Consider the following 27538-nt stretch of genomic DNA (forward strand, 5'->3'; position numbering starts at 1 on the left):
GATGAGTGGTGGTTGTTGAAGTTGTGGTGGAAATCTATGAGGGAGTTTAAGTTGTCTGTCCAAAGGATAAAAATACCCTTGATGTATCTCAGATATAATATTGGTCTCATGATGCAGTTGTCCAGAATTTTTTCCTTGAGGTGGCCCATGAAGAGGTTGGCTATCCTAGTACTCATGGCTGTTACCATGCTATGGACAAAGTGTTTGTTGTTAAATGTGAAATTGTTGTGGTTGAGGATGAAATGGATGCATTTGGCATTGTGTTTTGAGTGGATTTCTGAGTATTTTACACTATCTTGTAGGTATTTGAGGCAGGCAGCGATACCATCTTGGTGAAGGATGTTGGTGTATAGGGAGGTGACAAGGATGGTGTCATGGGGGAGGCTGTTAGAGTTGAAGAGTTTCTGGAAGAAGTTGGTAGTGTCTTGGAGGGGAATAGTTTGAGCATGGTTTCTGTGGGTCTTGATATTCCTTCAATAAGAGTGCATCTGCCTGGGTTCCCTTGTTTGTGTGTCTTGGGAAGCATGTAGAAGGTCCCTAGGGTGCGTTTGTGGAGGACGAGTTTGTAGAGGGTTTTTTTTTTTTAGTTGTTTGAGGAAGGATTTCATGGTATTTTTAAATTCCTGTGTGAATTGTGGTGTGTGGTGGTTTTTTAGTTTTTTGTAGTAGGTGGTGTCAGAGAGTGGTCTGTAGGCCTTGTTGACATAGTCATCACAATTAAAGACTACGATAGTGCCTGAATTGTCTGCTGGTTTGATCACTATCTAGTGGTTGGATTTCAGGGTCTGTATAGCTGTCCTCTTAGTGGTAGAGAGATTGTGGTGGATATAATGTTTGTTGAGCATTTTACAGTCAGTTTTTTTCCTGAAGCAGTCAATGTAATGATCCAGTGTGTGGTTTCATCCTCTGCGCAATGTCCAGTCAGATGATACTTTTTTCTTATGGCTGTCCATGGGGAGGTGATAGTTGTGGGTGGTATCTTCTTTTCTGTGAAGTGGAATTGATGGAGGAATTATTCTAGTTCTTCACATGATTGTATGTTATCAGGTTCTGTGGTGGGGCAGAATTTCAGTCCCTTGGAGAGTACAGATGCTTCAGTTTTGGTTAAGAGTAGTCTTGATAGGTTGATGACGTTGGGATATCATGTGTCGATGTGCTGGGTCTTGGTGTGTTGGTTTCTACAAGAGGTGGTGTTCTATTGGTTGTGCAGTTGCTGTAGTTGGTTTGACTTTTTTGCATGTGTTGGATGGTTGGCATCAGGTATTTTAGATAGTTGTTTTGGGTTTGCTGCATGATCTCCAGGTAGGCTTCCTAATATTCTTTCTTCCAGTGTGTGGGAGAATGTGGTGATTTCTTGTTGGAGGTGGTCTCTTCTGAAGCATATATGGTGCAGGAGATGGTTCCTCAGTTTTTCTGGGGTCCTTTTCCAGAGCTGCTCAGCATATTTGGAGTTGTAAGTAGTGATCAGAGAGGTGTAGAGGTGCCCCAATAACAACTATGTGGGTGAAACCAGACATTCACTACGATTGTCTGGTTTGAATGAACTCTCACAGGGAAAAATGATGAAAGACAAAAACACCATATCACCCATCTCCAAACACTTTTCACAAGGTGATAATTCCATATCTGATCTTTCAATACTCAACCTCAAAGGAAACCTGCACATCACTTTCAAAAAGTGAGCTTGGGAACTTAAATTCATAGTGCTGCTAGACACCAAAAATCAGTGTGACTGAACAGAGACACTGGTTTCATGGCTCACTACAACAATTTGTAACAAACACCTGCATGCTAACCCACTTCAAACCCCTTTTTCAGAATAGTCTAACCCTTATTGCCCCCTCCATTTCCAGTGGCTTCCTACAACAGGCATTGCCACTTATGCTTAGCAATCTGTCTCAATGTCTATTTAGCTCAGACACTGATTTCTTTCTCCAGACCTGAAGAAGAGATCTTTGTAGTTCAAAAACTTGTACCTTCCACCCACAAAAGTTGGTCCAATAACAGTTATTACATTACCTACCTTATCTGTTTAATATAATACTGACATTTTGTATTTTTTTTTCCTGTTCAGTCCCTTCACTGTGTTTGTCAATTCTACTGGCTACTCTTCCTTCCCTATTTCATGCAGTGTTGATGACATACTCTGGCTCAGTGGCTAACTTTGCTCTCATTCTATAGATATTCCTAATATCACTGAGCTGTACTTGTTAACCCCGATTTTGTAAATACACATATAATTAATTTGTGGTTCTGTACATAGCATTTTGTTAATGGTATGAATGGCCTTTCAAATTTGGAATTTTTTAAATAGATTGTTCTTCTTTTGCTTCTGATTTCAATAAACGAAAATTAGTTTCATGTCTTTTTATCAGGCCAGGATTAAAGCAATGTATGGTGAGCTAGAGCAAAAGAAAAAAGATAGCATCAAGACAAAAGAAGAAACTATAAAGAGGATAGCAGACATCGAGGGACCAGTGGCTGAACTAGAAGCACAATTTATTGAAAATAAAAATATACATAAAGAAAATATTGAGGTAATATTTCTTAACTTGCTTTTCCAGACAGTAATTTAGAATGCAGTTTAAAACACTTGTGGTTAATTTTGGTGTGTTTACTAATAAACTTACTAGTATTATTGGAAAAAATACCAGTAAAGTAGGAAAATCAGAGTTAAGGATAAACTTCAATTCTTATGTTTTGTAGTTATGCCTTGGGATAATATTTCATATACCTTATTCAGTGACTGTATATACTGTAACATACAGCAGTTAAGAATTCTTAACTTTCAATTCGTGTCTTAATTGGTAACCCTTCTTCATCTCTCATAACTTTTATGTTGTCTATTTTAGTTATCACAAAAGCGAAGAACATATAGCACTGGCTTAGTATGTCTCCTGTATGTTTCTGCTTAGCTGTAAGTTCCAGACCTGGACAGAAGGCAACCAGCCTTTCATCTGCTGCTGGCTTGGCATGCTCTCCTCTTTTCAGCCTTATGGAAAGAGCAACTGAACAAGAAATCCCTCTCTCCAGGGAGATCTACCTTGGGTGTGAGGGAGAGGAAGGGGGAGATTTGTGCCAGGTGTAAACCTCTTACAGGACCTTAACTCCAGATCCCCAACCCCATTTGTCCTGGGTTTTTTGTATAGGTCACCCTTCTCCAGGCTCTATATTTTCCTTGCCAGTTATTTGCCTTTGTCTTTTGGAAGGGTCTTTCCCATATTCCCAATCTGGTGCCCTTTATCTCACTCCCCTCTTATCATCCTTGGAGGGGAGATTGACTAGCCAACCTGCTTCCCCTTCATCAGCTGTTCAGTGGTTTCTGGCTACTTTCCATATATCGGAAGGTGCAATGTCAGTGAGATGGGACATTTCTCTCTTTCTGCCCTACAGGAAAATTGTCAGAAAAGCAAACTGCTTCTGTGTCCAGAAATTCTAACAAAAAGGGTCCGTTGGCCTGCACATGCGAGTAGATTTTCCTGTGCTCCTGACTGAGGGTGTAAGAGACAGTCCAAGCAGATGCCTCTCCAGTTCCTTCTTACTGCCACATAGCCAGAGTCAGAATCCCTGTGTTCACAGATCTCTCCATTTTTTCCCCTCTTGATAGATTTGTAAATAGTTTTTATACATCATAGCTTTTATATTAGTAGATTTAGAGTTTTATAGTCTAGGTAGTATAGCTTGTTTTTCCCCCATACAGGGGACTCCCTCCTCGCTAGAATGGCTATACTAAGTATGCTTAATCCGTGCAAACTGGAAAGAATAGGGCAGACGATCCCCAAAACTTCACCAAGCCAGTAACAAAACATTCTTCTTCGAGTGCTGTTCCTGTGGGTGCTCCACTTCAAGTGTCAGTGCATCACGGTGCCGTTGATCAGAGATTTTTGGTAGCAGTATCTGGTCGGGGTGTGTGTGTGTGCAATAGCAGTCTCGCAGCATTGCTGGTGCCTCATCTGGTAGGTGCACTCTCATAGTCGCAAAGATAGATCCCTATCTAGGACTGTCCACAAGAGATGTGATCTCTCCCCTAGCTATTGAGAGCAGGTGAGCCTAAGGGACTGGCACTGCTGAAGATCCTCAGGCTGAAGGGTAAACTGAGCAAGAAGAAAGATCTGTCAGTTCCGTCGGTGACTCTGGCTTCAAAACACAAGAACTGTCATCTGCTGGTTCCATCTAGGAGTGTGGGTCCGGACTCATTGCCAGTACTGGCTCACTTATCCAAGGACTGCACTACCTCCCAAAACATGCCAGAACCATTGGTATTGACAGTTGGAACCCCCGGACACTGGGATTTATAGAGAGATATACAACACTGGAGAATATCTTTCTCCTTTCTCCCATCCTTTCTGGTCTGGCCTTCCTGAGGGATGTTTCTACACCAGAGTGTGTACTACTTCTTCGGTGTCTCAAAAACTGTCTCATCTCCAACTATCAGGTAGGAGTGCTCCAGTACTGATGGCCCCACCATTGGAAGGGGAGCAGTTTTCAGATTCGGACAAGTCAGACTTTCCAGCTGCTTCTCCATCTTCTCAGAGAAAGCCAAGCCCCGACAGGCAGTTGAGGAGATCTGGGCGCTACCCATCTAGATATGATTTCCCCAGGGACCTCTGGGATCCAATCCCAGGAAGTCTCTCACAAATGGCTGATCCCTCTTTCTTGCCTTCTTGTGACCAATAGGATCCTTATGGCAGACAGCCAGAACCCGCCCGGGAATCTTACCACATTTCTTCTTCTTGGCTCCCACTTGATCTGTTGGAGTATGAGGAGGAGGACATTGACCTAGATTAGCAGGTCAGGAATCTCATCCTCATCTCCAGACAAAGCAGTCACTCCTTCCTCTCCATCTCTACCAGATGATCATAGGCAGTGCTAGGAACTGCTGCAGAGGATTGCCAGTGATCTCCAGATACTGTTGAAGGAGGTCCAGGACCAAAAAAACCACCGACTCCTGGATGTTTTGCAACCTGCAGGCCCACGTAAGGTGGTGGTGTTTCCAGTTACTGAGGCCATCATAGAGCCCTCTAGATTGGTCACGCAGGCAGGTGCTATAAGGAGGGCTTTGGGGATCACTGGGAGGCATTCATGGACAGAGGATTGTTCTCGTGGAATGGACTCCACCTGAATAGGGAGGGCAATAGACTTCTGGGATGGAGGTTGGCACAACTTATTAAAAGAACTTTAAACTAGGAACTCGGGCGACATGGTTAGGAGATGCTCATGTAATCTCCATGCCTGATTCTAACATTGACTGGGAGGAAAATCAAGTAATGGAGAAGGGAGCAATGGAGCAGTGTATAGGAGAATGGACATTAAGAGAGAAGATTGTGCCTATATCAATTAAGCAAATAATCAGGTAGGTGATACTGGCAGGAGAATGACTGTACTCAAGTGGGTGAGGAATCTGGGCAAAGCTAAGCAGAAACTACTAAGATGTCTGTACACCGATGCAAGAAGCCCGGGTAACAAAATGGAGGAGCTAGAACTACTGGTGCAGGAAGTGAAATCAGATATTATAGTGATAACAGAAACATGATGGAATAGTAGTCATGACTGGAGTACAGGCATTGAAGGGTATGTGCTGTTCAGGAAAGACAGAAATAAAGGTAAAAATGGTGGAGTAGCATGGTATATTAATGATAAAGTAGACTGTAAAGAAATTAGAAGTGATGGAATGGATAAGACAGTGTCTGTTTGGGCCAAAATAACTTTGGAGAAGAAAGCTACTAGAGGTTCCCCTGGGATAGTGCTTGAGGTATGCTACAGACCCCCCAGGCTCCAGGATAGAGACCTCCTTAATGTTTTAATGAAATAAATATTACTTAGAATTGTTGTGATTATGGGAGACTTTAACTTCACAGATATAGATTGGAGGACAAGTGCTACTAATAATAGTAGGGCCCAGATTTTCCTGGATGTGATAGCTGACAGATTTATTCACCAAATAGTTGCTGAACCAACAAGAGTTGACGCCATTTTAGATTTGGTGTTGGTGAGTAGTGAGGACCTCATAGAAGAACTAGTTGTAGGGGACAATATTGAATTGTGTGGTCATGAAGTAATTCAGTTTAAATTAAATGGAAGGATAAACAAAAATAGATCTGCAACTAGGGCCTTTGATTTTAAAAGGGCAAAATTTAAAAATTTAAATAAATTAGTTAGGGAAGTAGACTGGACTGAAGAACTCAAGGATCTGAATATGGAGGAGTCTTAGAATTACTTTAAATCAAGTTGCAGAAACTATCTGAAGCCTGCATCCCAAGCAAGAAAATAAAAATGTGTAGGGAACGGCTGCAGACCAAGCTGGATGAGCAGGCTTCTCAAACAGGTGATTACGAGAAAACAGCCTACAAGGAATGGAAGATTGGATGGATCAGCAAGGAAAGCTACTTCTTGGAGGTCAGAAAATATAGGGATAAAGTGAGAATTGCTAAAAGCCAAGCAGAATTGGACCTTGCAAAAGAGATTAAAACCAATACTAAAAAGTTCCTATAGCCATATAAGTAAAAAGAAAACAAGAAAAGAAGAAGTGGGACCATGAGCACTGAGGATGGGATGGAGATTAAAGATAATCTAGGCATGGCCCAACACATAAACATACACTTTGTCTCAGTTTTTAATAAGGCTAATGAAAATCTTAGGGGTAGTGGCAGGGCTGCTAATAGGAACGAGGATATGGGAATGAAAATTACCACATCTGAGGTGGAAGTCAAACTCTAACAGCTTAATAGGACCAAATTGGAGAGCACGGATAGGCTACTTGCAAGAATATTAAAGGAAGTGACACATGAAATTGCAAGCCCAATAGCAAGGATTTTTAATGAATCTGTAAATTGTAAATCTGTATCCTATGACTGGAGAATTGCTAGTATAATTCCCATTTTCAAGAAAGGGGAATAAACGTGATCCGGCAGACTACAGTTTTACCTCAATTGTATGCAAGGTCTTGGAACAAGTTTTGAAAGATAAAGTAGTTAAGGAAATACAAGTAAATGGTAGTTGGGATAAAATATAACATAGTTTTACAAAAGATAAATTGTGCCAGACCCAACCTGATCTCCTTCTTTGAGAAGATAACTGGTTTTTGTAGACAAAGGAAATGCAGATTTCAGTAAGGCATTTGTTAAAGTGTCACATGGGAAATTATTAGTTAAATTGGAGAAGATGGGGATTAATATGAGAATAGAAAGGTGGACAAAGAAGTGGTTAAAGGGGAGACTACAACGGGTCATACTGAAAAGTGAACTGGCAGGCTGGAGGGAGGTTACTAGTGGAGATCCTCAGGAATCGGTCTTGGGACCAATCATATTTAACATTTTTATTAATGACTTTGGCACAAAAAAGTGGGAGTGTTCTAATAAAATTTTCAGATGACACAAAGTTAGGAGGTATTGCCAGTGCAGTGGAGTACCGGAATATCATATAAGAAGATCTTGATGAACTTGAAAACTGGAGTAATAGAAATGGGATGAAATTTAATAATGCAAAGCGCAAGGTCATGCCCTTGGGGACTAACAAGAATTTTTGCAATAAGCTGTGGACATATCAGTTGGAAGTGACAGTGGAGGAGAAAGACCTGGGTGTATTGGTTGATTACAGGGTGACTATGAGCTGCCAATGTGATACGGCCATGAAAAAGGCTAATGCATCAGGTGAGGTATTTCCAGTAGAGACAGGGAAGTGTTAATGCCATTATACAATGCACTGATGAGACCTCATCTGGAATACTGTTTGCAGTTCTGATCTCCCATGTTTAAGAAAGATGAATTCAAACTGCAACAGGTGCAGAGAAGGGCTACTAGGATGATCCGAGGAATGGAAAACCTGCCTTATGAAAGGAGATTCAAAGAGCTCAGCTTGTTTAGGCAACCAAATGAAGGCTGAGGAGAGATATGATTGCTTTCTATAAATACATCAGAGGGATAAATACCAAGGAGGGAGAGGAGTTATTTAAGTTAAGTGCCAATGTGGACAGAAGAATAAATGGATATAAACAGGCCATCAACAAGTTCAGGCTTGAAATTAGATGAAGGTTTCTAACCATCAGAGGAGTGAAGTTCTGGAACAGCCTTCAAAGGGAAGCAGTGGGGGCAAAAGACCTAACTGGCTTCAAGACTGATCTTGATATGTTTATGTAGGGGATTTTATGATGAGACTGCCTAAAATAGCATGTAGTTGATCTGCGACTGCTAGCAGCAATTACTTCCAATGGCTGGTGATGAGGTACTAGATGGGGAGGGCTCTGAGTTACTACAGAGAATTCTTTCCAGGTGTCTGTCTGGTGGGTCTTGCCCACATGTTCAGGTCTAACTGATCGCTATATTTGGGGTTGGGAAGGAATTTTCCCCCGCATCAGATTTGCGGAGACCCTGGGAGGGATTTGCCTTCCTCTGCCGCATGGGACATGGGTCACTTGCAGGTTTAAATTAGTGTAAATGGTGGATTCTCTATAACTTGAAGTCTTTCAATCATGATTTGAAGACTTCAGTAACTCAGACACAGGCTGTAGGTCTATTACAGGAGTGGGTGGGTGAGGTTCTGTGGCCTGAATGTGCAGGAAGTCAGACTAGATGATCATGAAGGTCCGTCTGGCCTTAAAGTCTATGAGTCTGAGAGGCGCTACGGAGAGGGCTAGGTCACAACATTAGAAGACCACCCTGACTGACAAGGGCTCAAAGAAGTTGTATCTCCTTGGGAGAAATGTCTTGTCCTCTACAGGCCATATTGCTAGCTATCAGGCCCTTGTTAGCGAAATACGATTTTAACTACTGTTCCAGGCTTGCGGACTTTAAGGACAAACTTCCCCCCTGAGGACAGAGCCCAATTTCAGTCCTTCATAAAGGAGGGCAAGTTAGTGACAAGAACATTCCTTCAGGCTGCAGTGGATGCAGCAGATATGGTACCCAAAACCCTGGCCACTTGTATAACCATGAGAGAAGGATTCTTGGCTACAGAGAATTCTTGCTGCAGGCAGTGGCCCAGTAATAATATTGCCTTTTGAACAACTTTCAAATAAGGGGGATTCCCTTCCAATGTCATTCCCTTTTTACTTTCCCCTTATCCCTCCCTACTTCTGTTCAGTGCTCACTGCTTCCCAACTGTAACAGAATTGTGGGAGGCGTTGGGCTGTACAATGGAAAATGTCTTATCTAATAATTTCCTTTCTGCTAGAAGTGTCTCCCAAAATTCTACCCACGATGGATGGTTTCACTGCCAAGGGGCAATTTTTTAATTCAGATTGTCATCATGTAGGCTGTTTGTCTGTTATACATAGTGATTGAGTGGGTGTCGAGGTTATCATCTTTCTATGAGTTTTACACTGCTTTGGAATGACTCCTCTGGTGGCAAGTCAGAGAAAGAGGCGTGGCTAATACGGGTGCTACTGCAATTTCAAACTGCTTCTCAAAACTGCAGAATGGAGGGGAACAGCCCAGATGTAATAGAATTGTGGAAGATGCTGCTAGCAGAAAGGAAATTATCATGTAACAATTTCTCCATTTTGAAACTGTGTGTACTGTCATTAAATAATTATTGTCTGACCCCCTACAATTTTAATTTTAAATAGATAAAATTTGAAAAAATGCTTAAACTCCATAATTTCATGCTACTGTGAAAAATGTAAATAGGTAAATATCTTAAAAATGCTTTAAAATAAACATTGATATTATCCATTAAAATAAAAATTGATTCCTGCCAAGCTTATAGTATACCTGGGCAGCTGCCAAAAGCAAACTGAATTCTATGTGCCCATGACTGTAGTAGCAGTACAGGTCAACAAGGCAGAGAAGGCACAGGCACACAAAAACATCAGTAAGCACAAGGAAACTGGTGGCATACCACAATGTGGCCATCATTTGAAAATCAGGAGGACATTGTAGCATTTCAGATTCGAGCAGCCAACGGCAAACCAACTGAAAACTTGGTCCATAGCATTGTTCTGAACTGAGATAGAAGCACACAATCCCAAGCATCCCCATTTAATGGCTGATAAGCTTGTCATTGTGCAGGAAAAGAAACAGTTTATTTTCTTTGAACCTAGTACATCACTCACTATGCTCAGGACCCATAAATATTCCAATTTATTGTCCCTAAGTGTGAATAATGATGTTATTGACATGTCATATGGCACTGTTTCTTCCTCCCCTTTGTCCTTTTCTTTCTGTGACACTAACAGCATCCCAGTGCAAGAAGGCAAGGGGTTTATTGATATCTGGTAGTAAGTTTCAGCTGGCCTGACTGGTTCAGTGTATCCCAACTCACTAATGTCATAACCTGTATCTTGAAGATATCATGTAAGATATTAATAGAACACTAATAACATACCAATCATTAATATTATTGTGTGATATATGGACTGAGGACAAATTCAAAATTACAAACATATTGGAAATTATGTTATCAAGGTGTGTCTCCCAGGCAAAGCTAAAGTTACTCAACCCCAGACAAAGGAATGTGGTTCTGCCACCTTGAAGGTATTTCCAAGGTACATTAAGAGACAATGGAATGCAGTGTATATAGAAGGTAAATAGGGGGAAGAGATATTCACTCAGCATCACAGCAGGGTGAAGAGATTGCAGGAAACAGATCAATTTGCATTTTAGCAAACACCAGCGGGGGAAGAAGCCAGCATGGAACTTTTTTCACCACCAGACTCCATGTCACTTTCCTCACAGCTTGAAGGTACTTTACTTTGAGGGGTAATCTTCAGAAGAATCAATTTCAAGGTGCACTAGCTATAGAAGAGAGGGGCAAAGAACCCCAAGTTATCTTTCACCTAAGAAGACAAAGGAGAACTGAGCACTTTGGACTTTATGGGAGATCCTGACCAGGGGAGGTCAGTCATTTTGCTGAAAGATAGATGGGTAAGGAAACTACCTTGAACAAAGGCTATAGTTTGTCTTGTTAAGTCTTAGCCTCTAAAAAGTGTTTTTCACTTTTATTGGTGTGTAACCATTTCTTACTCTATCCTTTGTACCTGAATGCACTTAAAATCCTATCTCCTTTTGTTAATAAACTTGTTTTTCTTTTAATCTAAACCAACCCAGTGCTGCGTTTGATTTAAAGTGAATGTTAACTCCGCTAATGTGGCAAGCTGTTGTGTATTGTATCTTTAAAGGGACAAAGGAACCTTAATATCTCTCTGAATGGTCCAGAAAAGGGCTGGACGTTGCAGAGCACATGGTTTGGGGAAAATTCTTGATGAGGGGTGGGGATGTTGGGGTCATCTTGCCAGATATAACCAAGGCTGGTGGAAGCCAGAGTGTGGCAAGGGTGTAACAAGCAGGCTGCTGGAATCAGAATTTCTGTTTGAGAGTTGCTTAACACAGAGATGCGAAGTGCATGATTGTATGCTGGCTGGAAGCATCCTGACAAGAGAGCAATAGCAACAGAGCATGTTGAGGCACTCAGAGTTACAGGGCAGGCAGTAACACAACTCCTCACTGGTCTGGATTGCAGTCCAGAACATGACACTGTCATCTTATCTTTCCCTCAGTATTAATAGTATTATACTTCTGAAAAGGCAACGTGTGTGGGGGGGCATGCATGCTCACATCCCCCCCTCTCCGATTGCTCAGTCACATGATGCGGCTGGACTCCCTCCCCATGTAGCAGCTGATCTGGGGAGCTGCACCAGACAGGGAGAGGCAGAGGCTGGAACAGAGGAACATCTGGGAGCTGCATAGAGGGGCCGCTGCTTTCCTGGAAGTGTGCGGGGCCTGCTTTCTGGAAGGGGAAGGGTTGCCGGGAGGAAGGGCGTGACTGAAGCTGTTTTGGGGTTGTTCCAACCCCACTGTCAGCAGGCACTGGTCACCTATGTAACTTCTGTCTGTACTCCTAAGAGCAGCAATACCATTTTCCCATCATATTCTGTTTTCTCTTAACTAGGACCAGGAGGCTTTCAAAAAGAAAAACAAACAAACCAGACTAACGGCTATAGCATTAGTTCCTACTCCTAATCTTATGTATTCCTTTCAGTTCCTCTCTCACTACTGTGCAGGATATGACACAGAAAAGGCAATGGACAGAATCTAATCCTTTTCCAATTTTTGAGGGCACTATTTGTAGGTGATTGATATTTTTAAAATATTCCTTTAAGGTCTCCCTTTTCTAAATAGTACTGTCTAACATTTATCTAGGATCTGAAAGAGAAATTCCAAACTTCTGAAGGAAACTATTGGAGCTGTCATTTGTTACGTAGCTACTATATAGATGGACATGAATTCCACATCTATCCTCAGTGGCCCTCTGTATTAATTCATAGAACTGTAAAATCTAGAGCTGCAAAAATTTGTTAGCCCATCTACCTGCCAAGACTGGATTGTTTTCTATGGTGTATATATACTAGTATACAGTCATTAGTCCAATCTAGTTTGAAATGTGCCAAGTAATAGAACTATCATTTCTCTTGAAAAAGTATTACGCAGGTTAATAAAGCTCATTCTCAGGAAGTGTTTCCTGATCTTCATCCTAAATTTTCCCTTTCTTACTTTTATCCATTCCTCCTATAACCACATTTGGGATGCACATGTACTTAGCTGGAACATTCTAGAAGACCTGTGATCTTGCAGCTGTGCTTATCTGAGCGTTTGCTCTTGAGTGTATATAAAGAGCCAAGGATTCATCTCCACACAGTTCCTGTCTTAACTGTTTCATTAGTCAGATTACAGCCTTTGCCTTTCTACCTTCATAATGTCTTTACCTTTATAGTTAGTTTAGGACAGCATTTGTCATTTTCTTATGTAAAACAAAAAGTGGGGAGAGCTGTAGTTTCAATTCCTGATAATTTATATATTAAGTTAGGCTGGACAGGTTAGTAGAATCACCGATATGACTGGTTAGTCTCTTTGGTTGCAACATAGTTTGTCTGCTCTGTATTGTCATTTGTGGACCAACATGTTCACTGTCCTCTATACTTCTCTGATGGGGTACTCCCAGAAGACAAGCTACATTTTTGTTCCCTCTGCACCAGAAGCCCATAAGAGTCAGAGATCTTTCCTCAGAGAAGTAGTACTGTAGCATTTTCGTCCCCATCAGTTCCAGTTAACTAAACACTTCAGCAAGTTTGAAATCCTCATCATCAACAAAGTGCTCAGAGTATCAGAGGGGTAGCCGTGTTAGTCTGAATCTGTAAAAAGCAACAGAGGGTCCTGTGGCACCTTTAAGACTAACAGAAGTATTGGGAGCATAAGCTTTCGTGGGTAAGAACCTCACTTTTCCATTACTTGCATCTGAAGAAGTGAGGTTCTTACCCAGGAAAGCTTATGCTCCCAATACTTCTGTTAGTCTTAAAGGTGCCACAGGACACAAAGTGCTCAGAGGCATGTCAAAAGTATCCTGACTGTTTAAGTCTGCTTGCTGATTGTTAGAAGCACGGTGGATTGGAACGGGATGCTACTGAGCATTCTGGAGTTTTGATCAGATGCGGAGAGGAGATTTTATGGAAGAAACATCACTGACATCATAATTGGAACTGAAGATTCATAGGCACCATGACTCAAACAAGATCTCTGTGCAGGGAGAGGGCTGAAACTGGAGGGGGACTGATGCAGGGTGTAAGGGATATATGTGACAGATATGTCTTGAATCATTAATAATTCATGATTCCTTCTGGCCATCAAAAATTAGAAGAGCTATTCACCTTTGTTTGTCCCAAAATGAGATTCATTTATGAAGACAATAAGAAAATCGTTCATGTAATGTGAGACACTTTGTCTAACGGCCCATAGATCAGCCAAGGTAAGCTATACCAAGTTCATCAGCAAGCCTTTGAGCATCTTTACACTCACCTGATACCTTAATCATTAGTAGACTCAACTGCAACCTTATTTTTCTTGCCACAGGGGTAAACAGAGGATACAGTGAACATCCTCCACCTGCAATTCCATTCTCTCTAGTTCTGAATCTTGTAAGAAACAAGTTTGACAAGGTGGTCAAGAACCCCCAACAAGTCATGCCTCAAAGTCTTTCTTTTCCTCGTCTTTTTCAGACTGATTTTTCCTCCCCACAAGGCAGCATAAAACAGAATTTCTTCAGAAAAATCAGTGTTAGATATAGTTTAAAAAAAGAGATTCCAGTTCGTGCTCATTCCCAGTCCCCTTTTTTGTATATCACTTTCTTGAGAAGGAGCTAAAGAACAAAATAATTTCCCATCTCCAGTTAGGAGCCATAGAGGAAGCCTTGCAAGACTCAGGAAGAGGTCTCTGCAGGTTTTGTTGATAGCCTATGTATTATCCTCAGTAGAATAATTTAGGGCATGTTTACATTTGAAATGCCACAGCAGCACAGCTGTAGCATTTAGTGTAGACATTACCTGTGTTGACAGGAGGGGTTTTCCCATCACTGTAGTTAATCTATCTCCCTGAGAGGTGGTAGCTAGGTCGACGGAACCTAGCGCTGTCTACACTGGGGGTGAGGTTTGTGACATTCCCCAGGATATAATCTGGAATATTGAACAGCAGTGTCCCCTTAACTCCCTAGCCTGGGGTTCCTTTTACACAGCTATGCTATCAGAGTAGCCATTCCTGGCCTGCTGACACAGCCTTCAGCAAGCAAATTCACTCCCAGCTAAATAAATGAGCACTCTGACCAGTCACTTATGAATTACATACAGGATGACACCCGGAAATTATTAGTCACAGACTTTCCCCCAGAAATATGTATCTTGTACTGTCCAGCATACTACTGAACAATGCAAGCTCGTAGAAACTCCATCATTTCATAAAAGGAAAATGATATATGCACCAGCTTTACTATCCCAAATGGAGTTTCCCACACACTTTAATCCAAACTCACTGGTTAAGATAAAACAATAAGATAAATTTATTAACTACAGAAAGATAGATTTAAAGTACTTATAAGTATTGATGCATAAAGGTCAGGATTCGCTGCAAAAGAAAATAAGAGTAATACGCAAACTAATACGTAATTTAACAAGCTAAGTGAACTTAAAAGCAAAGGTTTTGTCTCACCATATGCTGTTGTAAATTTCACAGGTTGGGCCTCCTTCCAGCCTGGGACCACTCCCCCTTTAGTTCAGTTCTTTGAAAGTTGTTGATGTCATGAGCAGAGAGATGGGAGAAGAAGCGGTGAAATGGAGGCCACTGTCTCTCTCTTATACCACTTTCTCCTCTTGGAGGATTACCCCCAATTGGGGTGTAGGCAACAAATAGTCTTTTGTGGACGTGAGGGTTGAACTGTCTCTTTAACACCTGGCTTGGGTGCTACTGTGTCTTTGTCTCTGAAAAACCTTTGGCACGTTTGTTTACCTGCCGCGTCCGCAGGTTCGGCTGATCGCGGCTCCCACATCCCTCAGCCCGCGCCGCTTCCCGCAGCCCCCATTGGCCTGGAGTGGCAAACCGCGGCCAGTGGGAGCCGCGATCGGCTGAACCTGCGGATGCAGCAGGTAAACAAACAAAATCCCTGGTCTAGACCCTCTTCTTTCTCTGCCTTCACTTCCTACAGGGACTCAATTTTTCCTTTTTCTCTTTTTAAAGTATGTTAAAATAATTGAGATCGTTTATTTGTGATGCAGGTATAATAAGTCACAACTGCTACATAAAACTACAAAAAGATATTTCTAATAGCTAATAGTAATTTCAAAACAACATGTTAATGACAGTGATTAATGTTGTTAGCCCTTCCCTAAGTAAAATTTACTAGAAACAATGTGACAAAGATCACATCATTAGTCTTCTGGAGATCTTGAGGGGTGTGGTATGAGTTATATATCCTTGTCTTTAGCTGTATATTTGTTTCTGTCTTAAAAGCTTGGAAACAATGTTTGCACAAGCAGGTTTGTATCTGAATAATATTCAAAAAATGTTAGTAATTTCAAGGAAGAACTTAAACTCTTTGATTAAAAATTGAAAGTATTGCAAGTGAATCAGAATGTGAATGCTATATTTAATGCTGTTACATATGATACATAATTTCATAATTTATCAAATAAAACACTTTGAATAACTTTATCATTGTATATTTTTTGTATACGTAAAGAGTAATTTACAAATTTTACTTAGTCGTCATATACGTTAATAACTACTTCTATCATTTAGTAGTTTGCACTTATACCAATGATGTAAATGTGTTTAGTACAGCAGATATTTAAAAAACTAATTTTCTGGTTATGTTAATTAATAACGCACTGGATTAGTGAATGATGTAAAAATGAGAAATCCCAATATGGTATTCTTTCTCTTCTTATGGGTTCTTAGTAGCTCTCCTAAGTACTATTTCCCTTGTTAATTCACAGTCACTAAACCATAAGTATTTCTTGCCTCCCTTATGCTATTTTCATGTAGACCATTCAGAACACATATTTTGAAAATAGTATTGTTATAGCTGTGTTGGGCCCAGGATATTAGAGAGATAATGTGAGTGAGGTAATATCTTTTATTGGACCACCTTCTGTTGGTGAGAGACAAGCTTTCAAGCTTACCCAGAGCTGAAGAAGAGCTCTGGGTAAGCTCAAAAGCTTGTCTCTCACCAACAGATGTTGGTCCAATAAAAGATGTTACCTCACCCACCTCGTTTCTCTGTTTTGAACATAGAAAGTCTATTTGTTAGCTGGCAAAATAAACTCATAGAACCACTGGGAAGAAAGGGATTTGCTTATAATCAGTGGTGAAACAGTGATATTTTGCTATGTGACAGGCTACAATATATGAATCAACATAGCTGGGTGTGTATGTTTAAAATGCTATTTATATAGTTTGAAGTGTTTCTGAATGCATACACATGAATATATACTGTAGCTACTAAGTGAACTAGATGAAAAAATTGTTTAAGTGAAACTAAAGATGAACTTATAAATGGAAACTTTTAAAGAAAAGTATTTAATGGCTAATGTGTTTTATAATTTCCCAAAGAAAAAAGGACAATTACTTTTGAATACTAACACATCTGTCTATGCATATATTTTCCAGAAACTTTACAATCTGAATCAGAAAATGCAAAAACTAGATGAACAGAAGAAACAAGCAGAACAACAACTGGAGCACAAAAAGAGTACTATGAAGAATCAGTTAACTGATATTCAGGTGAATAGTGTAATATCTGCAAGTTGTTTTAAAACTACAAATTTATTAGGCTTAATTCCAAAGGTTAACCTGTCATTTCTACTCAGCTGCTCTGAGTGTGTGTGTGTGTGTGTGTGTGTGTGTGTGTGTGTGTGTACATACTGTATATACTATTTTCTGTCTCTTGCTTGAACTAACCTATCGGGTCCATAGCCTTGAGACAGGGTAAAGTACAAAGCAGAATTGATATTGGGGTCATTGAGAAGTCCTATGCTTTCTTCATTTGCTACACTGTCTCAGATTGCTTGGGGGGCTTTAGGAAAGCAATGGAGAAAATCAATAAAGGAAGAAAAAGATTTTGGCTGTAATAGAAATTGCCTGCTGATTACACTTTTGCTCAGCAGATGGCATCTTCTTGTAAATGATGGCTTATATCTTCTATATTAGTTACTAAACTGTATAATCCACAAAGAGAATTATTTAGCATTTTAATACTGAACACCACATTTTATATAAATATGATTACAAGCAGGTATAAGAAATAAGCATTTTCTTTTCAGGATTCTTTTTATTGTTATCCTTTCATTTGTGTAGCATATAAAACTAAGTAAGATATAGTATCAAGGATGAGTCATATAGTTTATAGGTAAACAAAGAGGAAAAAGCTTTTGGTTTAACCATAGTAGCCTTTTTATTTTGTGTATATTGTAGTTTTGGTAGGGAAAAATTCATCCCCTGTACAGGAAAAAATTACATTAGGGACCAGGAAATTCACGTAGCTGGAGTCGAAGTACCTTAGGTCGAGTTACCGCGGGGTCTACACCATGGGGGGTCGACGGGAGAAAATCTCCCGTCGACTTACCTTACTCTTCTTGTCGGGGGTACAGTAGAGGGGTCAACTGGAGAGCAATCTGCAGTCGATTTGGCAAGTCTTTACTAGACGTGCTAAATCGACCGCTGGTGGATCGATCTCAGAGGGTCGATCCCAGCTGTAGTTTAGACCTGCCCTGAGTTTGTGTCTCAGTCCTCTTAATGAATGTGCAGAGGTTGAGATCTACCAAAGGAGCAGAGACATTGATAGAGAGGTCAAGTGATTGCACTGTTCTTCAGGGCACTCCCGTCCTATGCTAACACTAGCTTTGCAGATATGTGTCCAACTATCTGCTGTCCCCAACCCACCACTCAGGTAATGTTTCAGTTGGAGGGGTATGCCACAGAATGTAATGTGGAATGGGGCAGCACATTATTTTCTGTGAGGACATCTCCAGAGATTTGAGTCAGTAACAGCAATTCTATGTGTAAAAATATCACAAACTTAGTCTGATATGGTATCTTATAGCCCTGGAGGGCTAGCAACAGGAGTTTTAGACCACTGTAAAGGGGATTCTTCTTTGAGTAGTGTCCCTATGGATGCTCTACTTCAGGTGTGCATGTGCCTCCATACACCTTTGATCAGAGATTTTCAGTAGCAGTGTCTGTTCATCCTTCACATGTGCCCTGTACATCCTCATGCCCCAAGTCAAGAATACCTAGGGCTGTATGAGCAAACTACCCTCTGTCCCTTCTCAACAACCCTTGGCCTGAGATGGAGCATCAAGCATGCCCTCTTTACTCAGGCTGTTCTTGGTATAGTATAGTTAGTTAGTTGTTTGTTGGGATTATTGTTCCCCTTTTATTAGTTTTTTTTCCTGATTGAGGCGTGGTTTTAGACTTCTTTTCTGTGGTATGGAAGGATTCCCAGACTTTCCTGCCGGCAGCTATCCTGGTCAATGACAAACTTTCTTGGTGACTCTGCTGTTTGGGGGACACCCATATCCTGAGTAAGTGTAAGACCTGCTCCTCCTTCAAAGGCAGATCTCAAAAAAAAAAAAAAAAAAAAGATCAGAGGGATCAAAATCAAATTATTGATGATTGAGCAAGCCCTAAGACTGCTCTCCGACCTGAGCTCTGAGAACCACCTTGCACCTGGCCTCTAAGCACACTTAGTACCCCATCTACTTCAGTATCCTTGTCACTAATAGCCTCAGGGGATACTATTGCTGCTACCCCACCCACCTCTGGGTTTCGGTCATTGACATTCTCAAGGAAGCCAGCATCTGCCCCAGTATCCACAGTACAGGGAGCTTCACATTCTAAGTCTCTGGGTACTGATAAGAAAAGTAGGAGTCCTAGATCTCCTTCTAAGACGTCTCAGTCACTTTCTGAGAAAAATGTTCTGGAGACCTCAGGTCCCAAAGGGAGTTGTGTTGAGGCTTCCTGTGACTCCAGTACTCTGAGGATATCTAAAGTGTCCTCTAAGAGCCATACTTCTACCAAAGAGGATATGGTACTGAAAACAACTTCATCTTTGGGTAGTCATATCCATACCAGTAGAAGTTCTGTGCCAAAGAATTTTGTCACATCAGACACTTTTGTATCCCCAGTAGCTATGCCATTATCCTATAGCTCTGCATTGATAGTGCTGAGTCTGACCCTGGACATTCTGATACCAAATACTCAGGGTCCGGAGCGCACACACACTCAAGACAGATACCAAACTTGGTACTGAAGCCGGCCACCACAGGATCTCGTTTAACTCCTGCCTACATACCACTGGCACTGCAGGAGTCTCGTATTCAAAGAACCTTGTCTTGAATGAGCCAAAGTCCCCATTAATGGTACTGGACATCTGTTTGCACCGAGATCCTCTGGGTTATCAATGCCACATTTTTCATTGGGACCTCCTTCTATACCGTTTTTGACATCCAGAGTGAACAAGTATCACCTCCCCTTGAATATGTTGACGATGACTATTATGACAGATTTTTGTATAGTGTTCTCTTGCTTATTCTGCTATCCATTCTGAGAGGACAGATGACTTCGACCCTTGTCTACCTGGTATGATCAACAGAAGATGCCTCCTCCCATGCCCTGTGGGCCCCACAGTGGCCTTAATGGGACCCCTGGGCCCTATATCACCAATAGTTCATAAGGGCCCAAAAACACACTCATAAGGAGCATAGGCAGAATCATTTTCCATTGTCTTCACTCCCATCGTGTCAACCTGAACCATTAGAGGAGTTCTTTGAGGAGCAGGAGGTAAGGGCTGACGAGGCAACACCTCACACAAATATTTCATCATCATAGCCAGATGAGGCTGTAATGCCTCCGCCACCTTCCATGGCAGATGACCTTAGACAATTCCAGGAGCTGAAGAAACAAATTGCTTATGCTTAATATTCCTTTATAAACGTCCAGGTTTCTCATCATAAACTCCTGGACATTTATGTATGTGTTGCCCTCTCTTTTTTTTGCTAGAGCCTGCTAAGATCATCTGTAAACATGCTGACAAAAAACTACTATGTTCCAGCCAAGGACTCAGAGTTTTTATTTTAACACGCAACACCAAATTTCCTGGTTGTGGACAGTTAATGAATGCACACAGTGCTAAGTCTACCCCTTACAACAAAGACCAGAAGTGACTCAATGTCTTCGGTTATAAGAGTTACTCCTCTGCAACATTGCAATTCAGAATAGCTAACCAACAAGTATTCTTGTTAAAATATGACTATCTGAATTATAATAAATTTAACCCCTTTATTGAGCATTTGCCAGAGGAGCACCACAAGCAATTTAAGGCCATCATAAATGAAGGGCAACTCTTAGTGGAAACGTCATTATAGGCTTCCTTAGATTCAGCTGATACTGCAGCACAGTCCATTTCCACTGTGATTGTGATGCAACAAGCTTCATGGCTTCAGTTGTGCAGCTTCCATAAAGAGGGGCAGAGTACTGTTGAGGACTTCCTTTTTGATGGTCTCAAATTGTTTGCTGAGTCTACCAATGACTTTCTTCACGCTTTAAAAGATTTGAGGGCCACGCGTAGATCCCTTGGGATTTATATACCTGCAAATAAAGGAAAATTTAGCAGGTCTCAGACAACTCAGAGATCTTACCCAGTTCATTTCTCTAGTTTCCATAGACCCTCTGAATCACCTGCCAAGAGTCCTAGGTTCTCTAAAAAGAAGCTACAAACTGCAACAGGTACCTCATCCCAGCCCTCCGTTTTGTCCAAGTGCCAGTTTTGATGACTTGGTCAAGAGTCCAGATCATCCATTCCACAAGAATCTATAGCTGTGCTATTCTATCCTCCTCCCCACCTTTGGATAACACCTCTCCCATTTCAACCTGCACAGAAGAGAATAACATCCAACAAATGAGTTTTGGAAGTCGTAATATCAATTATTCAATGTATTTCGTTTCCATCCCTCCATCCCAGCCCTTTTCTCCATCCCTTTTCAGGGACCCATCTCACAATCAATAGGTGAGGCAGGAAGTCACTTCCCTTCTATGCTTAGGAGCTATAGAACCAATTCCAGTGCAGGGGAAAGGGGTTCTATTCCAAGTATTTTTTTTGTTCCCGAAAAAGAATGGAGGATGAAGACCAATATTATATGTCAGACATCCAAACAATTATGTGAAATAGCAGAAATTCAGGATGGTGACTCTTGCAGCTGTAATTTGCTCCTTAGATTCTGGAGATTTGTTTGTGACTTTCAACCTTCAGGATTCATATTTTCATGTCACAATTCACCCTTCTCACAGAAGTTTCTTCATTTTACAGTCGACCACAATCACTTCTGATACCATGTGCTCTCTTTCGGACTCTCCTCTACCCAAGAGTATTCTCCAAGACCATGGCAGTTGTAGTTGCCCACCTACGTTGACTAGGTATAGTTGGCTTCCCTCATCTCAATGATTGGCTTCTCAGGGGTCAATCTTAACCAATGACAAGGTCTCTGTTCCACAGTTTAGGCCTTCAATTCAATCTCAAAAAGTCTGTTTTGACCCCAGTTCAGTGGATAGATTTTATAGGAACTTTTCCAAATGCTGTGATAGCCAGAGTTTACCTACTTGTGGACAAGTTCACAAACTTGAAAAATCATATTGCAAGAATTCAATTAAGTCCTTAAACATTGTCAAGAAATTGTCTTCAGCTATTAGATCATATGGCAGCTTGTATCTTCATAGCCCAACACACCAAATTAAATCTCCTGTTTCCTGGGATAGCTCAGGGCAATTTATATACTGAACAAGCACAGTCTGGACAGGCAGGTGTCTGTTCCCTATCGGGTTCTGGACTCAATCAATTGGTGGAAGAATCCTGTATGGGAGTTCATTTAATTCCTTTAGTTCAAGCTCTTTCTACCATCGTTATTACATCAGATGCATCCCTCTGGGATGGGGAGTGCATCTGGGACCACACACCATCTAAGGCAAATGGTCTCCCCATGAGAGTCTTCTGAACATCAATTATCTGTAGTTGAGAGCAGTCAGGAAGGCTTGCACTCACTTCTTTCTACTGGTCTGAGCCAAATCTTTCAAGATTGCAAGAGACAGTGTAGTCTGCATGTTCTACATCAATTGTCAGGGGAGGGTGTGCTCCCCCTCACTATATGCTTAGGTGATAAAACTCTAGAATTGGTGCCTAGCCAACCAGATAGTCATCTCAGCTTCTTACCTCCTGAGTATACAGAACACCCTGGCTGATGAACTCAGCAGACTCTTCTCCCAGTGTTGGATTCACAAGTAGTCAACAGCATATTTCTAACCTGGGAGATTTCAAAAGTGTAACTTTTTGCCACCGTCACCAACACAAAGTGCAAGTAATATTACTCAAGAGGGGGACTTGATCCTCCAGTCACTAGGAGATGCCTTCCTTATTTCACGGGTAAGGTGTCTTCTTTACACTTATCCACCAATGCTGTTGCTCGTAAAAGTTCTCAGCATGATCAAGCAAGACAAGGATAAGGTCGTATTGATTGCACCTACTTGGCTGAGACACAGTTAGTATCCTTCACTGATTCGACTTGCTTCTCGTCCACTACTGACCATTCCAGTCAGTTGCTGCCTGTTGTCTCGGGATACTCAGGCGCTTCATCCCAAATTGGAAGTTCTGTGACTCCAGGTGTGGCTCCTAAATGGTTCTCTGGTATAGAGACTTCCTATTCAACAGAGGTACAGCAGGTGTTGTTAAACAGCAGGAAGAAATCTATGATAAATACGTGCCTTCAGAAATGGAAGAGATTTCACTAGTGGTGTACCTGTCATTAATTCTCTCTTGTTCAGTCTTCTCTTTCCACCGTCCTGGGCTACCTGCTAGAATTAAAAAGATCGGGTTTCGCTAGGAGTTCCATCATTGTTCACTTGGTGGCTATTGTGACACTCTGTACCTCAGAGTAGTACCCTGGAACCCTCATATTCACCACTGTGATATTATTATGATGTGTTTTGTATAAATTATGCCTTGTGAGGTATCATTTTAAGTGTCTTAATCTTTTGTACATTAATATCATGTTGAACTGTATGTGCTATCGTGTGTGAAGTTATGAAGTATTGCTATATATGTTACTGAAATATGTTGTGAGGTTGGGAATGCCCACGGCCAGCCTTTCAGTTACAACAAAAGAGTAGCCATCACCGGCCAGATGGTCATCAATGGCTCATCAACACACAGTCCATTTTCCCTGAGGCTTCTAGAAGAAGGCATGTACACCGCGGGGGTGGGGGGTGGGGGGGAGGGAATTGGCTACCCATATCACAGCAAGGAATTTTCTAGCAGCTGGAAGAAAGTATAAAAGAGAGACAGGGACATCATCACTTGGCCTCTCTCCCCCCTCATCTCAGCACCTGGAAAAATGTCTGCAAGAAAAAGATGTTGAACTGGGGAAATTTGGTCCCAGGCTGGAAGGTGGTCCCACCTTGTGTATTGAGGAACTGTAACCTCCTTGTACCATCTGACAGGGTGAGAAAAGCTGTATGATTCAACTCTTGCTTGACTAAAAGTTTAGGATTTAGAATGTGTGTTTGCTTTTTATTTTCTTAATGTCCACTTCCCTTTGATGAAGTGGTGAACTAGGTAATGAATTTACGCAGACCAGGTTTCTAGCCAGTGCAAGATGGTACAGTTCTGAGGTGCAAGACTGGAGAGCTGGGGGGAATTTGTTGGAGCGTCCCTATTGATAGTTCATGAGTGACTGGAAGATCATTCATGTAACTCAGTTGGGTGTGCCCCTGCCTGTGAATGTCCGTATAAGTGCAGTGCCTGCTGGAGGCTTGTAGCTTGACATCAGCATCACAATGTGAGAGGCAGCCCAGGGTGGTGGGTTTGGAGGGCTCAGCAGTCCCACAGTCCAGGTTGCACTCCGGGGACCCCATCACAGCTATAACAGCTTTTTGCTTGTCTGTGGAAGGTTTTTCAATTTTTGCTTGCCCCACAATGTCAAGTTTCCTCAGAGGACTGATTAATCTTTTCCCATAGATCATAGAACCTACTCCAGTATGGGACTTGAACCTTCTCCTTAATTACCTTGTGAAGTACTCCTTTGAGTCAGTAGCTATGTGTTTGCTGCTTCACCTGTCCATGAAAACAGCTTTCTTGGTGGCCATTATTTCTGCCTAGAAAGGCAGAGAATTCAGGGTTTTAATGGCAAACCCTCCCTTTGCAGTGTTTTTCAAGGAAAAGGTTTCATTACAACCACACCTCAAGTTTCTACATAAGGTGTCTTCTTAATTTTATATTAACCAGACTATTCATCTTCCATTTTTTTTCTGAAACCACATCAGACGAGGCAGGAAGCTGTCTTCCATACCTTGGATGTCAGGAGGGCATTAGCCTGTTATTTGGACAGTACCAAACCATTCAGAAATCAAGTATCAGAGGGGTAGCCGTGTTAGTCTGTATCCACAAAAACAACGAGGAATCCAGTGGCACCTTAAAGACTAACAAATTTATTTGGGCATAAGCTTTCATGTGTAAAAACCCACTTCTTCAGATGCATGGAGTGAAAATTACAGATGTAGGCATAAATATACTGATACATGAAGAGAAGGGGAGTTACCTTACAAGTGGAAAACCAGTGTTGACAGGGCCAATTCAATCAGGGTGGATATGGTCCACTGCCAATAATTGATGAGGAGGTGTCAATACCAAGAGAGGGAAAATTGCTTTTGTAGTGAGCCAGCCACTCCCAGTCCCTATTCAAGCCCAATTTAATGGTGTTAAATTTGCAAATGAATTGTAGCTCTGCAGTTTCTCTTTGAAGTCTGTTTTTGAAGTTTTTGTGTTGAAGGATGGTTACTTTTAAATCTGTTATGGAATGTCCAGGGAGATTGAAGTGTTCTCCTACTGGCTTTTGTATGTTACCATTGCTGATGTTTGATTTGTGCCCATTTATTCTTTTACATAGAGAATGTCCGGTTTGGCCAATGTACATGGCAGAGGGGCATTGCTGGCACATATCACATTAGTAGATGTGCAGGTGAATGAGCCCCTGATGCTGTGGCTCATGTGGTTGGGTCTAAAACACTCCTAAAATAGTGTATTTGTAATGTGTGGCATACTCAACATTATGAAGCATAGTTAAGGCTGAGTTCTGATTTGCACTTGACACAGGACACAGGAAGTTAACTTCTTTATTATGTATGAAAAATACAGCATATGCACCTCAAATTTACAGCACTTACTCTTTTTATATATAGAATGAATTTTCTGATTTATTTGCAAGTAAGATAATTAATTAGTCTGTATTAAAATTAATTTTTAAAATGGTTCCTTTAAGAAATATATTCTCAACCTTTTCAGTTTTGTTTTCTTTTCTAATTTTTATTAGTAGAGGGATTCCTCTACCTCAGCATTCTTGCACTTGTTGTATAGCTCCAGCAGATGGCTGATAGTGAGTGTGCATGTGGATAGAAGTCACAGAGTAGAACTCTGCCTATAAAATAGTTCCTCAAATATCTAAAACAACCCTAAGTTAAATAAACGTGTTGTGTACAAGATCACACACACATTTTTAATGAATTAGGAGCTGTGTGTTTAATCCTGAGAAATCCTATTATTTTCACCTAAATTTGTTATTTGAATATCATATGTAACAAGCTGTGCAATCTTCAGTTGTGTTGGAATGGTTCATATAACCCTATGGTGTTTTTTCAGGGGCGTGAGCGGGCAGGGTGGGGAAAGATTGACTGTTATCTAACCACCAGTAATTTGAGCAGACTGCCTTAATTGGCGTGGAGCTGTAGTCTCAACATTAGCATCATCCGGGGTGTGATTTGACACTCCTTGTATCAGCTGTTTGGCTGGAATATAAATATGATTGGCATTGTAATTTATAATGTCCTGTTACTTTTGAGGCTAATAGCTAAACAAGATTACTACCTTCTCAAATAATTAAAATCTTCTAAGGAATTGTTAGTTTATTTGATGTGGTTTAATCAACCTGATAATCAGATTAATGCGATAATCCATTTTATTCAAATTTGATATGTTTATATGTTTTGTTTTATGGTTTTGCTTAGTTCTTAATTTTAGCTAATAAAATGTATAAAACGTGGTTCATACGTTTCTTTCCCAGATATCAGGGTTCCAAATCTGAGAAGTCCCTGGGGTAAATAAAGGGGATCAACCTAGTGGTGATCCATAGCAGGGGCAGTAGAACTGGGGTGGGGGCCAGGAGTGAGGGCTGGGTGCTGCAGTGCCCCCACAGTGGAAATGTTGTGGGGGGCTCCATTTCCATGTGAACTCCCACATTCTGGGATAAGAGCCAAACCCAGAGGGGCTAGAGCAGCTGCTGCAGGCCCTGGATCAGGCCAGGGAGTGGGACCTAGAGGGGTTGGAATGAGTCCAGGAGCAGGTAGGAACCTCCAGGACTCTTCCTTCCAGCCTGGAGCTGGCTGCCTCCCCCCGCCGCCAAGTCTCAGTACCTCCCTTCACTCCCGCTCCTATCCCTGCAGAAGTAGGGGGCTGTGAAGGGTATTTCCACACACCCTAGTCTATAGAATTGCTGTATAGTCTTTCCATAACTTGTACCCAAATAGGATTACTGTTGATTTTTGAGGGAAAGTTAATTTATGTATTGGTCATTTATTTCATTAAGCAACATGGGTTTCAGAATCTTTGAGGGCCTAGTGGGTGCCTACCCGCCAGTCAACCTAAAGGCTGACCTATTTCCCATAATAATGTCTATACTCCTCACATAAATCAATTGAATGAGAGAGACTGGACATATGTATCAAAAGTTATCATTGGTAGATTATTTGGCTCATCTGTCACTGGTCTTTAAAGGTTCTATGGCTACAGGTTTGCTTGGGTATCTGTACTTGAAAGGGTCCCCATGGCACTGCTGCCTCCAGCTTCATTGAGCACCATGTCAGCACTGTCAAGGGAACTGAGGGAGGAGCATAGAGTGAGCTCTTAAAGCATAAAGACATTGAGACTCAGGGACTGGGCTCCCACACACCCTCATCCTATTTCGTTATACTTCCTTTTCCAATCTACAACTAGCTATATAATAAGATTACATTCTGTGTGTCATTCTGAAGCCTAAAGTATCTGTATAGCCCGTGTGAAGAGAAGGAAGCATCTGTAAGCATAATTGAGAGCTCTTTTTCTTCAGAATGCCACCAGGTTGAATCATCACTGGGTTTCACAGTCTGTCCAAGTTTTAAGTTGTCAATCATTTTGACTTTACACCCAGTGT

At 41.4% G+C, this 27538-nt stretch overlaps 1 protein-coding gene across 1 annotated transcript in view; it reads left to right on the plus strand.

Annotated features, from left to right (window-relative positions):
- CCDC178 (coiled-coil domain containing 178) overlaps positions 1-27538 on the plus strand; it is a 310284-nt gene that overhangs the window by 94875 nt on the left and 187871 nt on the right. Inside the window, exons 12-13 of the mRNA XM_065399325.1 lie at positions 2376-2537; positions 16923-17036. Coding sequence (XP_065255397.1) covers positions 2376-2537; positions 16923-17036 — 276 coding nt within the window. The remainder of the gene's footprint in view (positions 1-2375; positions 2538-16922; positions 17037-27538) is intronic.

The sequence above is a fragment of the Emys orbicularis genome, chromosome 2 (genome assembly GCF_028017835.1).
Source record: "Emys orbicularis isolate rEmyOrb1 chromosome 2, rEmyOrb1.hap1, whole genome shotgun sequence".
NCBI classification, from domain to species: Eukaryota; Metazoa; Chordata; order Testudines; family Emydidae; genus Emys; species Emys orbicularis.